The sequence below is a fragment of the Stegodyphus dumicola genome, chromosome 2, assembly GCF_044657685.1.
Source record: "Stegodyphus dumicola isolate Sdum_Otavi_A_Nest chromosome 2, ASM4465768v1".
NCBI classification, from domain to species: domain Eukaryota; kingdom Metazoa; phylum Arthropoda; class Arachnida; order Araneae; family Eresidae; genus Stegodyphus; species Stegodyphus dumicola.
Genome location: NC_140769.1, coordinates 6,639,461 through 6,653,973, shown reverse-complemented (window position 1 = coordinate 6,653,973; position 14,513 = coordinate 6,639,461). Strand labels below are relative to the sequence as shown.

Genomic DNA, 14,513 nt, shown 5'->3' with positions numbered 1-14,513 from the left:
ATAGATTATTACGCAAACGATTAAGCCGAAAATTTAACAAACTTTCCAAAATAACGATGTAAACAATCGATGATAGCGATTATACGAAGGAATGAAATTGCCTTGCTCCAAAATGGGTTAATTACACGACCAGTAAACAAAATTATGGGTAAAAGTTCAATAACCTCGAATTTTCTAGCTAGAAAAATAATTATGTTATCGAATACTTTTACACAGAAATTTGTAAAGTTAATATATTCACAAAGAACTGAGTATTCAGCCTGGAATAAAAGCGTTTATAATTCAGATTACCTTGCTTTGAAAACCATTACAGAAAAATTTTAACTTGGATTAATTCTCTCTGCAAGAATAGGTATAAATAGTTCTTTAATTAATCATAAGAGTTGTTCAAAAGATTCTTACCTCCTCTGAAAAATGTTGGAAATCTACAAACGTGTCCTAGTTTCATAAAATTAATTTACGTTTGCGGTAAAAACTCCTTTCGCCAAATAATAGCAAAACTCCCGCGTATCCATATATATAGCCCTGTATTATATTGAAAGAAATTAAATAATGCAGAATCTGCATGAATGTATGTATGTATGTTTCTCGCATTGTGATAAAACAACGGTACCTAAAGCCATCCAATTTTTAATAACGTAATCTTTCACCAAATATGAGCATCTGATAGCCGTAATTTGAAATTTATTATCGATTTCATATTTTGTAAAACTTTAACGAATTTTTTTATTAACAAATTCAACAATTTCAAAGCGAGTAATGGCAACGTTGTATAAGGTATTTCTTCTGCTTTCCTAGCGTGCCTTCGTGGTGTAGTGGTTCTGCACACTGGGTTAGTATTCCAGAGGTTCATGGTTCGATTCCCGGTGAAGGCGTTGCTAATTTTTCATCTTGCCTGCTTCTAAAAAAGAAAAAAAAATCCTAATGTCTCTACAGCTGTACAGAAAAAACATTTTTATCTTCAGCGCGCGAGAGACTGTGTATCGGAAATTCTAAAGATAGGCTCAATTTAAAATTATTATGCGACATTGCTGTTGAATTCGACTTTATGGTTAAGTGCGAAACACGTGACATTTAATAAATAAAGGTAACACACAAAACGTTAAAAAAACGCCCCTTTGGACGTCATTTAAAATATGAAAACTTTCAGATTTTATTTGTTTATTATTTATTTATTATCGAGTGTCTTTTATTGAACTGTTGATTTAAATACTATCAAAAGTAATTACAGTAAGTAGAATTCATGTGTTTTTAGGAAGCTGTCAAAGTTAATCTATGCCGCCCAAACGGGATGGTGGTTAGTAGCTCTGATTACGTACCGAAGGGCTCGGGTTCGAATCCTAAAGGATATTTGCAAACTTACAGTATCTGTGAGGCATGGGGGCACTCTAAATATGCGGCGAGCCGAAAATCCTGTCGGGAGGTTGATTGTAGGGAAAGAGGGGAGGGAAACCTTCTGACACGTCTCCTCAGGATGCTCTCCATCAAAATGGGTGGGGGGGTCTAAATTGTCACCTGTATAGTGCTCAAGGCTCTTGCCAACGGCAGGCACTGTCTTGCACTCCTTGCCAGGATGAATTTCCTGCGCTAGTTCTGATCTTGCTGTCAGACAAGTGAGATGAGTGGCGACGACAAGAGCAACAAGTTAATCTATTAAATGACTGTATATGACATGTAAATTGCCCTAAAATTTTCAGCATATATATTATACATGAATATTAATGGGAAAGTATTTGCCTACTGTATATAGGTTTCCTGTTCTTTATTTACTGTGCGAGTCACTGCGTAGCTACAGCAAATGCCTTTTTTTTTTCCTTCCCTAAAAAGTGCTAAACAGGGTCAACTAGAATACTTATTAATATTAGCATTACAGTATATGATGGATATTACGCCGATATCTGACGGTAAATGAGTCCGCTGAGCAACGTGTCCAGCTCAGTTACCTTGTAAAGCCCCAGGGGCACCTCACATGAATGAGTCTTGACCGCATTTTCCAAGATGGGCATAAGAGGAAAGAAAGAGAAAAGGAACGGTCAAAAGACTCGGGTTTCGAAAGAATGAATACATCAGCAGTAGATAAGGCGACAATGAACTGGAACGTAAATAATAGAAGTAAAGTGAAATCACGTATTTGAAAATTTATATGTGAATGAGGAAATTATGCGAATATTTAAAAAATTTTCAGAACCTAACGTTAAAAAGCTGGGCAGGATACATGAGGAAATACTGTATACACCAGAAATTAATAATTACACAAATAATTAGTAGCTGATAAAGTATGTAGACATTGGTCAATCTGGTTCTTTTCTCATTCATTTTTTAACGGTTGAAAAGAAAAAAAAGCTTGTTCACTTATAAATAAATATATACCCAAATAAAGTGATTATCCTTAATGCAAAAATTCATAACTGAGTGTATTTATTTTTTGATAAATACGCGTATAAGCTAATCGAATCTGTATCTTAAATTCTATTAATAAATTTTATATCACATAGTAAATATAATTAGCTCAATTTATAAATTTTCATGTTCGTTTTTAACTGAAATGAAAATAATACAAATTCGAATTTAAAAATCTTGAAATCCTTACATTATCACAGTAAAATGCATTCGCCGCGGGACAAAATTCCTTCTGGGGCGAATGCGGCCCGCAGGTTTGAGACCACTGACTTAGAAAACAACGATTTTCTCCTGATCCATTAATGGAAATTTATAAAACGGCATTCTGGCTTAAACGCAGCCACGCCAAAATAACAACCCGGAAATTTAACTAGTCATAATTATTTAACGAACAAAACCAGCCGCCGTCTAATCGACTTCAACTGATTCGGCACATTTAACTGCAAAGTCGAGATGACTCTTGAGCGCAGCATCGTCGCAGGTCGTAGAGCAACAAACAGCTCGTCGAACTCACCAACTGCTCTCCATGGCGAATGAGCTCTCACGAATTGGCGCGAAAATTCGCCATATCGCCACTTTTATCACTTTCGTTGATTACAGAAAGAAGAGCAACAAGAAATTCTATTGCCCATAGTTATACGATGGTGAGTTTTAACAAAATCTTAAGATATGTGTATATTAGATAAACTAAAAGATGTGATAAATGATAAGAAATATCATTTTAAGATGCTTGTTGAGGAAGAAATTTTCTTTTTTTAATAAGATGGCTATTCTGAAGGAATATGCGTCGAATTCTAAAATAGTATAACAGTAAACATCTTAATACTGAATACAAAAATGGTTAATATTCAAGATATTTTTAAAACACACTAATAATAATAAAAAAATAAATAATAGTAAACTTTTTTTTCCTGCATGTGGCGTCTGCTCAAATACGATCATCGAATTTCATACATAGTTTTCATAGCAGAACATTTTATTTCTCTATGATGAGTGTTAGACATTACGTTTAAAATATTATAAAGTAACTATAAATAATTTAGTGGAGAAAACAAATCATAATAAAAGTTTAAAGACGCACCAGATTTGAAGGTATCTCTAAAATTGAAGCGAAGAAAAAATGTTTTTCCATTGGATTGTAAAGTTAGAACATAAAAAAAATTCCACAAAATTTTAAATATTACGATTTTTCCCCCGCGGAATACAACGGTGGTAAAAGATCTAACTAAAGTTTGTTCATAAGTTTTCCTGTACTAAAAACAAAAATAGAGTCCACATTAAAAATAATCAAACAAAATTCGAATCATTATACGCTAGAGTGTTTTCATTACATACAGAAATAATGCGCTCGAAATAAAGAATACTTGTGGTAGTTTCTAAATAAATTTAAAAAATGATGAAACTGTTTTACAATTTTTTTAAATTTTCAATCGGCAGAAGACCCTTTAAAAGCACTGATAGAGAATGAAAACTAACACTGGACGAAATGTGAAAACTCTTGAACAATCAGTTCCCGATTTAGTGAAGGCGGATAAAGTGGGTTTCGGATTAACCGGACTCTTTAAAAAAAGGTTTTAATTTATATACTGCAAAAGCGATGAAAATATTCCTCACGAACCATCAGCATTCAAATTCTTTCGCAATTTTTGTTCTAAGAATGCCATATAACTTAGTTTCGTATGTTATTTGCGCGCTACTTTTAAAGTTTTGAATATCGGATCAATTTACGAAATTAAATGAACTTATTTTCCGGATTATACTGCTGGAAAGAACAATGAAATTGTTTTAGCAGTATTTTTTCTGTTAATTATAAACACGAGTATTTCCTTTTCCTGTACAGTACAACTCCAATTATCCGAATCGCTGATTATCCGAACCGTTTTCAGAGTTTAAGAAAAAAAAAAAAAAAAAAAACTAAGACGGAAACGTAGTGTTGGACAATCAACGATTTCAGACATTAAAAGGAGCAAATGTACACTTTTAAACTTCGCGCCAACTGCTTGTAAACGAAGTTCTGCAAGAAAATCAAGGCAGCAACAGACAAAAATTTATATGGTGTCGTTTTCAAGTGGTTTTTGCAGCAAAGTTCTATGGGAAACCGAATTTCGGCTCCGATTCTTTGTGAAAAAGCTACGAGCTTAGCTAAGAAGCTTAGTTGTTCATCCTTTAAAGTAGAGCTTCTTAAATTGTGGGTCGCCAAAATTTTAGCACTTTTGATATTTCTCTAACGTATTATAATAATTTTACAATTACCAAATATTTTTACATAATGTATCTGAAAATGCATAAAGACAATACAGACATAGAAAAAAAACGAAAACGTTTCGGCACATTTTTTTTTAATAATATAAGCGTTCATTTCACTTGCTTTTGCACGTGACGCTGTCATTTCGCCTGTTACTTATTTTAAATTTTCACATTGTTCCCTGTCTTAAAATAAAAAGTTAATGTTAATGACACAAAAGTGAAATAGTATGTTGAATGGTATGTGTGAAAAAATTGACAGTTTCACTCACTCGTGTGTCGGATTTGCTCAATGCTTATGGGGGTCCTGGGGTTGCGAAAAAAAATCTCCGTTATAAAAAGGGATCGCAACTGAAAAATGTTTAAGAAGCCCTGCCTTTGAGCAAGTAACGGGTGGCTAAGAAAGGCACGGTGCACGTCAAGCAGCTTACTTTGACCGAGATGCAAGCAAAGACTTTCAGCTCTTGTAAGTACTGTACAGTACGCTACATAACATGTATACAAAAGTGTTGCTATTTCATTTTAATCAATTAAAACCTTTTTTTTTTTTCTTTGAAAATAGTTTTTTCTCCCATTTTTAACATACAGTAATTAATTAAAGTATGCGTAGACCCTTTCTTCCGAAAAAAAAAATCCAGTTATACGAATTGTTGATTATCCGAATAGGCTCCGGTCCCAGTTGATTCGGATAATTGGAGTTCTAGTGTATTTTTAAACCGAGATTTTGAATTCAGAAAAGGAATGTAAAAAGGTATTTCGGCTCAATTTCAAATTCGGGACAATTTCAGTTTCGGATTAGCGTGATGCAAAGTTTGTTGTTCCATCTTCGAAAGAGGATTTCGGCGGGACGTTTTCGGCAAGTGCGGTGGCATACCGGGAGAGGAGAGGCGCTTACCTTGAGATGTCGGGAGCAGGATAGCGGTGGCGGCAGCAACTGCGAGAAACATCAGGTGATGGCCCGCCGTAGGCGATGGACCGACCATGGTCTTCTATGAGCATACAAGGACAACTTCTCGCACACTTTCGACTGCTTTCTCTTCTGTCTTCTCTCCTCTGCCGGCTCCATACCTAAACACTGGGTTGCCACACCAAAAAGGAGCTCCCGTCGCCAACTTTCTCTCGCACTCCGCCGATCATGCTAATGAGCAGGACACAAACGGAGTCGAAGAACTCTGCAACTTCTGGTCATCTAAAAACAGGACCTTGAAATGGGGATGATAATAATAATGCAGTTTATTTTTTTGTCACTCTTTAAACTCGACAGTCATATATTTCACCTCGGAAGGGGAGAATATTTTCCTGTTATTATCATCGAGATTTTATTAATTGCCATTTTGCGTCGAATTATTACAAATGCGTCGTTTCACTTTTCATTCGAATCTGTTGCAATTCGGTAAAATGCAGCTCTCAAACTTTTGCGAATTAATAAACTAAGCTACTTCAAAGCCACAGATGCAGTTTTTTAGAAGGCTTAATTTTCCCACTTTTGAATCGGATTGATTTAAAAAATAAAAATGCATTTACTTCGTGATCTGTATAATTAAAAAGATTCAGCATTTTCAGAAAACGAAGTTCTATATTTTTATTGTTCATTTCATGTTTTGTGAAACGTTAATGAATATTTGATTAATAAAGAGTTTGAAAGCGAGCAGTGGCAACACTGTACGGAATAAAAAAAATTTTATACCCAGCCCTCGATACTGTCTACCAGAAATTCCAAGGATACGTTGTTTTCAAATATTTTGTGATTTTGCTGTAGAATTGAATTTTATGTGGCATTCAGTGCGAACAACGTCATAGTTAATAAATAATAAAGTTAACACACAAAAATAATAAAATAATAAAAAGACCTAAAAAAAGGAGTTTTGTAAGCTATCTTACTAAGAAACCTGAATATTGATATGATAAACTTTTAGAGTCATTGGGCTTTTTTGATGCTGGAGACTTGAATAATGAGCAGTGCCCTCACCGGGACTCTTCTCCGGACCTCCCGAATACGCGGCAAGTGTGCTTCCAGTTACACCGCGAAGGCATGTGGAAAGGAAGAAGAAAAGACTTTATAAACTAAGAAAACATTGAAAAAAATGGAAAAATGTTTATGCGAACACTTAACACTGCATCAGGAATTCTAAACAAATGCTGCTATGCTGATTTAGAAAATTTTGCGATTCCGCTGTTGAATCGTATATCGCGTAAGTGCGAAGAAAATGGTGCTTAATAATAAAGCTAGCAGGTGTGAGTACAACAGCAGATTTATAAACTACGAGCTCAGCGGGAGCCAAAAAAGCCTTAACAAACCCTTTTGAGCGATTGTTAAAACATAAAACCTTTCAAATTCCTTTTTGTTTTTAGCCCAAAAGGGCGTTATACCCAAAGGGCTATTAGTCTTAAAACGACATTCTGCGTCGTTTCGCTTTCTGCGTTGGTTCACTTTTCAAACTGTTGCCACCAAATATTATCGTCATGTATTATATTTAAAGAAACTAAATAATGAAGAATTTGAATGAATTTTCGCACTGTGAAAAAAATAACGATACCTAGAGACATCAAACTCTGCAGCATTTATTCGAAAATCGAATAGTGACAGTAAGGTTTCTTGTTCCTTCCCTTTTCAAGGCTGAACCGGAATTCATCTTCCCGCACTTTATTCAAATGAAGTAAAAACTAGACTCTTCTCAATAATAAAATCTATCTTTGATTATATATTTAAATTTTATTTAAAGAATAAATATATAACTGATGCGTCTTAAACAAAATTCCGAGTACAATTCTTGTATGACGATCCTGAGGACATTCTTCTGAAGTTGCCATTCCGGCAAAGCGTAACTCTGTTTCTTTACTTGTGGCTTGCGATCGAATTTTCTTTCATCATCTGAGAAAGGTGATTTTAATTTTATTATTCAAATAACTGTGTAGTGACGATAATATTTTGTAGAGATATATTCAGCTTTCAATTCTCTTTATGGTTTCTATTTTTTATTCTATTGAAACCTTAATTAGAATTTGATATTATGATTTTTATGTTGATAAGAATTTAGGTTAAAAAAGGAGATAAAGAGAAACAAAGGCCAAAGGTTTTAAAAACTAAAATTCTTTCTCAGCTGAATTTTATTTTTACTTAACACTAAATATTGAATTAAAAATCTGATATGGACCCCATATGACTTCCTTGTATGGTATATTAAATAACACACATTTTTACTGCATTTCATTTAAACTAATTTCCTCGAATCTCGTCAAAGATGTATTTCTCATCCAATTAATTCAGTACTCACTTCGCAGTCAAGCAAAAATACATAAACACTTATTGTAAAAGACAGAAAAACATAAAACACAAAATACAGTTAAAACAGTTTAAATTCTTTTTTTACAATTAACATTAGAGTTTCTAAGCAAAAACAAGCAATTCGCCCAGCGGCAAGAAGGCACATTTTTCGGTGCACAAAACTGAAAGTTTACTTGTGGTCCCACTCGGCAAAAAGGCACTGCAAAAACTGACTACATCACTATTATACCGAGTTTCAAATGTAAACAAATGGCTGTTCGTTAGGCTTAATCGTATATCGCGTAATTCTACAACTATTGTTCATAATTCTACAACTATTGCATGCAGCTTAACTAAAGGCATAAAGCGATGTCAAATGAATGCAGCTCAGAAGTCGTCGAGCTGGTTAGCGTATGGATAAAGGCAAGGTTAGGCGAACACTGGTAATTTGAATCCGACAAGTTACATATAAATAGTATGAAGGTAAGACTAAAACAATGCATAGCAGACGCAATAAGAGAAGGTTAACATAAACCGTAAAGGCATTATAATAAATACTACATAATATATGCATTCAGTTGGGCCATGGGCTAGATCATTGTAGTCATAATTGCAAATTTTAATGGCCGGGTTGTTAATTGTTTTTTGTCTTTCATAAAAAGCTTTTAGCAAGTTTATAATAATACTACCTGGTATCCGCCCGCTTTGCTGGACACACTATCTATTTGAATGTGAATCTGTTAATCTAGACTTCTTATATGGACGAAATGTCTAATTTCGAATTGATAATTAATGTAAATTTTTTTAATTTAAAATCGGGAAATATAGTGCCAATTAGTGAATCTGACCTGCACATATTTCCACATCACCCATGAGGTATTGGAATGCGTTCCCATTATTTAACTGGCGGGATCCGGTAGGTCTACACCGCGAAAAATTGCCAACATAAAACTATGGTTTATATATATTTAACTGTTATCGTCAGTTTCATGAAAATAAGTGTTATTATCTTTGTTATCAATTTTTTAATCAATTATAATTATTTGGCCTTGATTTTTTATATGTATGGCAATTTTTATAAATAACAACAACGTTTTCATTTTTCATCACAATAATTTATTTCTCTTAATAATAACATTTATTTTCATGAAACTTATAATAATAGTTAAATATAAATATTATTATTAACTTTCATTTAAATGTTGCTTGTATTCATTGGATAGATGCAAGTTACGAGTATTTACCAATTTGATCATTTTAAAGGAAAATGCGTTCATTGGCAACATTGTATTTCATACCTGGTTTTGGCAAAAATAAAAGAAAATTCTGAACTTGGATTAGAAAACTAAATGTATGAAAAACTTCTATTGTATAACAAAAATCTATTTTGGACAGGATTTACGTCAAATCCGTTCTTAGTGCGCGTCTACAACGTGGAATGAGTAACTATGCGAAGTTAACATGGAATGAGTAACTATGCGAAGTTACAAGTCAATCGGATGTATAGTTTCGGAGTTCTGGTGATGACTCAGTGATATTTCGCTTATACAGGGTTTATCAGTACAGCGTTGACAAAGTTTCAGAAGAGACTGAGTACACCTAGAGGATGGGAAATCACATAGCAATGCACGGTCGGAAACGCTTTCCTAACGCAGTAGTGACGACACAAAAAGAAAAAAAAGGAAGGACATAAACAGTGAGACAAAACATTTTTTATTATACTTAGTACAGCAGAAACCAACAAATAAGAACAAAAATAAACAACAATAGTTATTAAAGAAGGTATTCGAAATTATGAGCTCGGGCCGTGATGCAAGCCTGACGTCTTCGCATGGAAGATCTGCATCACGAATGGAAGATGCATGACGAGCGGTTCATGCATCACAGTTCGGGTAATTTCGAACACATTCTTTGATGATGATCGTTGTCTCTTTATGCTGTTTTTTCTTTGTTTTTGTTGCACTCATAATAATAAACATGTTCTCTCCCCCCCCCCGTTTGTGTCCTTTCTTTCCTGACTTTTGCGTCGTCACTACCGCGCCAAGAAAGCATTACCAACGATGCTTTCTTAATAGATTTCCCATCGTCTAAGTGTTCTCTATCTCCCCTGAAAGTTTGTCAACGTTATACTGACACACCTTGTATACAGATAGGTGAATGTAGTTGCTCCATTCCCAGTTCTTCATGAACTCTATTGTTGCAGATATACCAATCCGCTTTAACTATTTGCCTAAGAACAAAATTTTGGCAAGTCTGTGGCTTTTTTCTATTATATTTTTTGGTATAGGCCCAAACTGGACTAACATAACAGAGTAGAGAACGGAGAACGGACTTATAAATGTGTAACTTGTTGTGAATTGATAAAACACTGTTTCGAGCAATTAAGGGGCATAGTTTAGCTTTACGAACTCGAAGCTTTTGGATAATAGATGTAATGTGTGGCAGCTGTGTAAGAGTTTTGTTGAGGATCACCAGTTAAAAAACTGTTAGCGCAGTAACAGATACCTATCTGTTAACATCCATTTTAATCACTAGATCTCTAACTGTTCTTTCTTACCAACTCAGATCACTATGACCAACGATGTCTGACAATTCAAACCATCCAAGACGCTGCAAAATGACAACTCCGACAGGTACTGAAAGAGGCATTCTCCCGATGCTTCAGGAGATGGCAGGAAAGCTGAGGCAGGCGTTCGTGTTCAGGTGGATGTTGTTTCGAAAGTGGCAAGGTAAAAATTTTTTGTATCTCAAATAAAATTGTTTTCCAAGCATTTTCTGCTTCCCTTGCGAACATAGAATATGCCACAGAAGTTTGTTGTCAACTGGTCCATAACTTCGATGAGAAAAATATCTGTGACCGCAGACGTTCTTCCCGTCTTTTTCAGGCATCCTTTTTGAAATTCCTGATACCATTTACAGTCATCATTAAAAGCTTGGGTATATTTTTGCATAGATATTACGCAGTCTACGAATGAATTTACGTCACATTTTTGGTCTTCATTTTGAAGAAATTTAACGACACAACGAGTCTTCACAAACATCCAATCCTTTGAGCTTTTACACGCATGCCATAGAGAAATTGGTTGAGGAAAGAAAGATTAAAATACATATCATAGCACAGCATAGTATATATATATATATATCTTCTGGACATACTAAAATCATCTTCAGTTTTTTTTTTATTTATTATTATTATTATCTTATTTCGAAACTCCTGAGAACTTAAATAGCCCTCATGTAAAGTTAACCAGCAGTTAATTATAGAAAGTCTTCGAGGACTATGTGCTTTTGGACAGCAGACTTTTTCTTAAGCAATTCGACAGCCAGCCACTGCTTACAACCATCTCGGATGGAAGTGTTCCCAGCCAACCATTGACTACTAGAGATGAACAAAATCGTTCTTTTATCCTATCGAATCAGAACGGTTCGCTGTCTAAAGTGAATCGGTTCTTTTTTATGACTTACCGCTCACTAACAATAACCTTGATGAAAAAGATCTGGCGTGGACCAGTTGGCGTGGACGGAGCGAATAGCGGAAAGAATCGAACGAACAGTGCGATCGGGACCGGTTAGCGAGGTGGAAGAGAACAGTGAATAGAATCGAATGAGCCGTGGGATCGGAAGAATAAACTAGGTCAAATGCTAACTCCCCTGGACTGATATCTTTCAACTGTAGTTTTGAGATTACCCAAAACCTCCTTTTTTCTCAGAATTAACAACAAAATTCTAGAATAAGAATTTCTCAAAAAGTTGGGAAATGATAAAAATTAAACTCACATATAACATGGGAAGATAAACATTCTTTTCTCCTCTAAAATGGAAATAGAACTTCCCCGGCACGCTTCCAACAAGACCATTTTTTTTTCGCCAATCAGGTGTTCATTTGCTCATTAAAATGAGTCAGTTTATGAACAAATAGCAGGTCTTTATTCCTGGCATTCATCCAGAAAGAGCTCTCCATGAACTGTAAAAGGGTTGAAACTTCATTTTCTGAAATCGGATTAAATTTATACAGTAAAGTGAATCGGTTATTTGAATCAGCTCCGGAGCAGATCGTCCAACTCTTTTACCTACAGACTTACAATGCACATAAAAGGCATTCTATCGCTTTAAGAAACGCGCAACCTTTCTCAAGCTATGAGTTTATCTGGGGTCGATTCTAATGGGTGTACAGTAAGTGCAACAAGGAGGTGACCAGATTGTTAAAGCAGTTTAAGTACCTGGCCTCTTGAAATTTTATCCTTGTAGAATAAAGTTAAATGGTATATGAGGTATACGAAAAAGTTCTACCCGTTTTTTAATCACAAAAAAGAAGGGCCAGTAAAATAAAATAATATTTTACATAACTGCCACCATTATATATGACCTCTTGCCATCTTCACTTAAGTGCCATCACACTTAGGATCGTCTAAAACGGCTGTTAATTAAGTGCTGCAGGGTAAGAGTTCGTTCTTCGTCGGAAAGAGAGAACTTTGCATCAAAAGAGGGAGGGGAAGTCCTTGTGCTGTTAGGCGAAAGTATCGTTAGTTGTTTCTCGCCTCTTTGTTTCATAATCACAAAAATTAACGCCAAGATTCGCATAGATGTGCAATGCTGGAAACCAAAAATGTTAAAAATAAATCTTTATAAGCGGCTAAAGGGTGTGTCGCCGATCGTTTATTGTTGCCACTCAGAAAAATGAGCACGGAAATTAACGTTTCCGCAGTAATTAATATCTCGGCCGATTTAAGTCGTACGAAGATAAGAACGGTATCGATGGATTCGGAGAAATTTTTGGAATCTGAGGATATGCGTCTCGAATTTCAACTCGGCGCCGTTCCGTGGATATTCGAGAAAAAGAATTCGGCACCTAGCCAAATCCCTCTAATAGGGAAAACCCAAGAAAGAAAGTGAAAATGCTGGGAAAACGTAGGGGAAAATTAGTTTTTAATTAATATCTCTGCTAATTAAAGTCCCAAGAAGACGCGAATGGTCAAAATGGCGTGCCGCGGACCTGCGGAATCCAACGGTGTGCTTCGCTAAGCCCGGAAGCCAGCCGTTTCGGAGGTGATGATGTCACTTCACCCCATGTTGTTACTTCACACCGTGCGGCTTAAGTGTCTGTTTGTCGCCGATAGTTTATTGGTTGCGTGCGTAAGTGTACTAGCCAATGGGGTGAAGTTGCCACGCCACAGTGTTGCCGTTTAAATTGAGACGTAGACAATTTCCTATAAAACTTGCCTTTGCTATGACCATCAATAAATTTCAGGGTCAAACGCTTAAGCGTGTTGGCATTTTTTTACCTGAGCCTGCATTTGGACACGGTCAACTTTATGTTTCCTGTTCAAGAGTTCGTGAAAGAACTCTAAATTAAACGTAAACTGTAAGGATCTTAAGTTTTACTAACGTTTATTTTATTTTAAAACTTTACTATCACTTCTTATTTTCTACTTCCGGCCAGAATTAAAAGCTTTAATTTATTTATGCAAATTTGTTTTGCGAACGCCAAGTACATAAGTTGTGGATTTTTGCCAAGCAAGAGAGAGGAAGGAGCTATTAGAAGCCAGGCCGCTTGCCATAGCAGTTTTACTCGGTTGCTGGTTTCCTTCAAGGCCAGAGGTTTAATCCTCTTGATAATTTTAAACGTATCGTAGTGTTAGCAGTTCTCTGTACTACATACGGCTTTTTGCTAATATACGGCCAATCTTGGAGTAGGCACTTGTTTGATTAATCCAAAGTTAAGTTTAGTTAGAGTTTAGTTAATATTTTTATATTCTTACGTTCAGACCACAAGTGGTTGGTCTCTGTATTCCGAAGTCCGGAAATCATTGTAAAGAGAGAAAAATAAAGGGTTTCGTATACCCTTCCTGTGTGTATTGTCTACTTCCCAAATTTATTGAACATAGCTTTAGTAAGCTCCCTGTTCCGAGTCAGGACATTTAATGTTCCCAAAGCAAGTAAGGAGGAACACAGAACCTGATAGTGGCGCCCGACGAAGAAGAATAACCATGGCCGAGTTTCAAGAAGAACCTGTGCTGCCTGCAGAAGCGGCTCAGAATCCAGAAATGCCAGCTGCCGCCCTGGAAGGATTTGGTTACATCGTCCAGACCATGTGCGCATCGATGAAACCAGAAGCAACATTTAATGGAAACTCACCGGTAACCAGTTTTTTGGAAAAATTGGATGACCACTTCATGCTGTATCCAGTTCATGAGTTCCAGAAAGTCACCTTAGCTACCAGCGCTTTGAGGGGCCAAGCGCTTAATTGGTTCAAATGTATAGGCAGAAGCCTCTTGGGTCAAGCGGGAAGTCCCACCTATACTTACGAAAATTTTAAGACCGCCTTAGTAAAAGCCTTCCCTGTCGTAAGAGATCGTGCAAGATTAGAAGCGGAACTTTTCAGCATATACCAGAAACGAATTGAAAATCTCTCAAGCTTTATTTTAAGAAAATTCACGTCTTCAAACTCTTGTATGGAAACCGTCCGGATCCTGAGATAATTCAAGTGATTTTGCCGAGGTTACTTCGCCAAGTGCAAGACTTTATTGAATTAAGGAATCCGACTACACTGGAAAAGTTATTTGAGCTAGCAATCCAGTTTGAAAGTAGAAGAACGGCGGACATT

General features: G+C 35.8%; 1 protein-coding gene and 1 long non-coding RNA gene across 2 annotated transcripts in view; one reads left to right on the top strand and one right to left on the bottom strand.

Moving 5' to 3' along the window:
* LOC118190099 (follistatin-like) overlaps window positions 1–5,696 on the bottom strand; it is a 244,600-nt gene extending 238,904 nt beyond the window's left edge. Inside the window, exon 1 of the mRNA XM_085810414.1 lies at window positions 5,540–5,696. Within this exon, the coding sequence (XP_085666540.1) occupies window positions 5,540–5,627 (88 nt within the window). The 5' untranslated portion in view covers window positions 5,628–5,696. The remainder of the gene's footprint in view (window positions 1–5,539) is intronic.
* Window positions 1–14,513, top strand: part of LOC146998351 (uncharacterized) — a 197,402-nt gene that overhangs the window by 5,936 nt on the left and 176,953 nt on the right. Inside the window, exon 2 of the long non-coding RNA XR_015039380.1 lies at window positions 10,475–10,638. This is a non-coding gene — a long non-coding RNA (uncharacterized LOC146998351). The remainder of the gene's footprint in view (window positions 1–10,474; window positions 10,639–14,513) is intronic.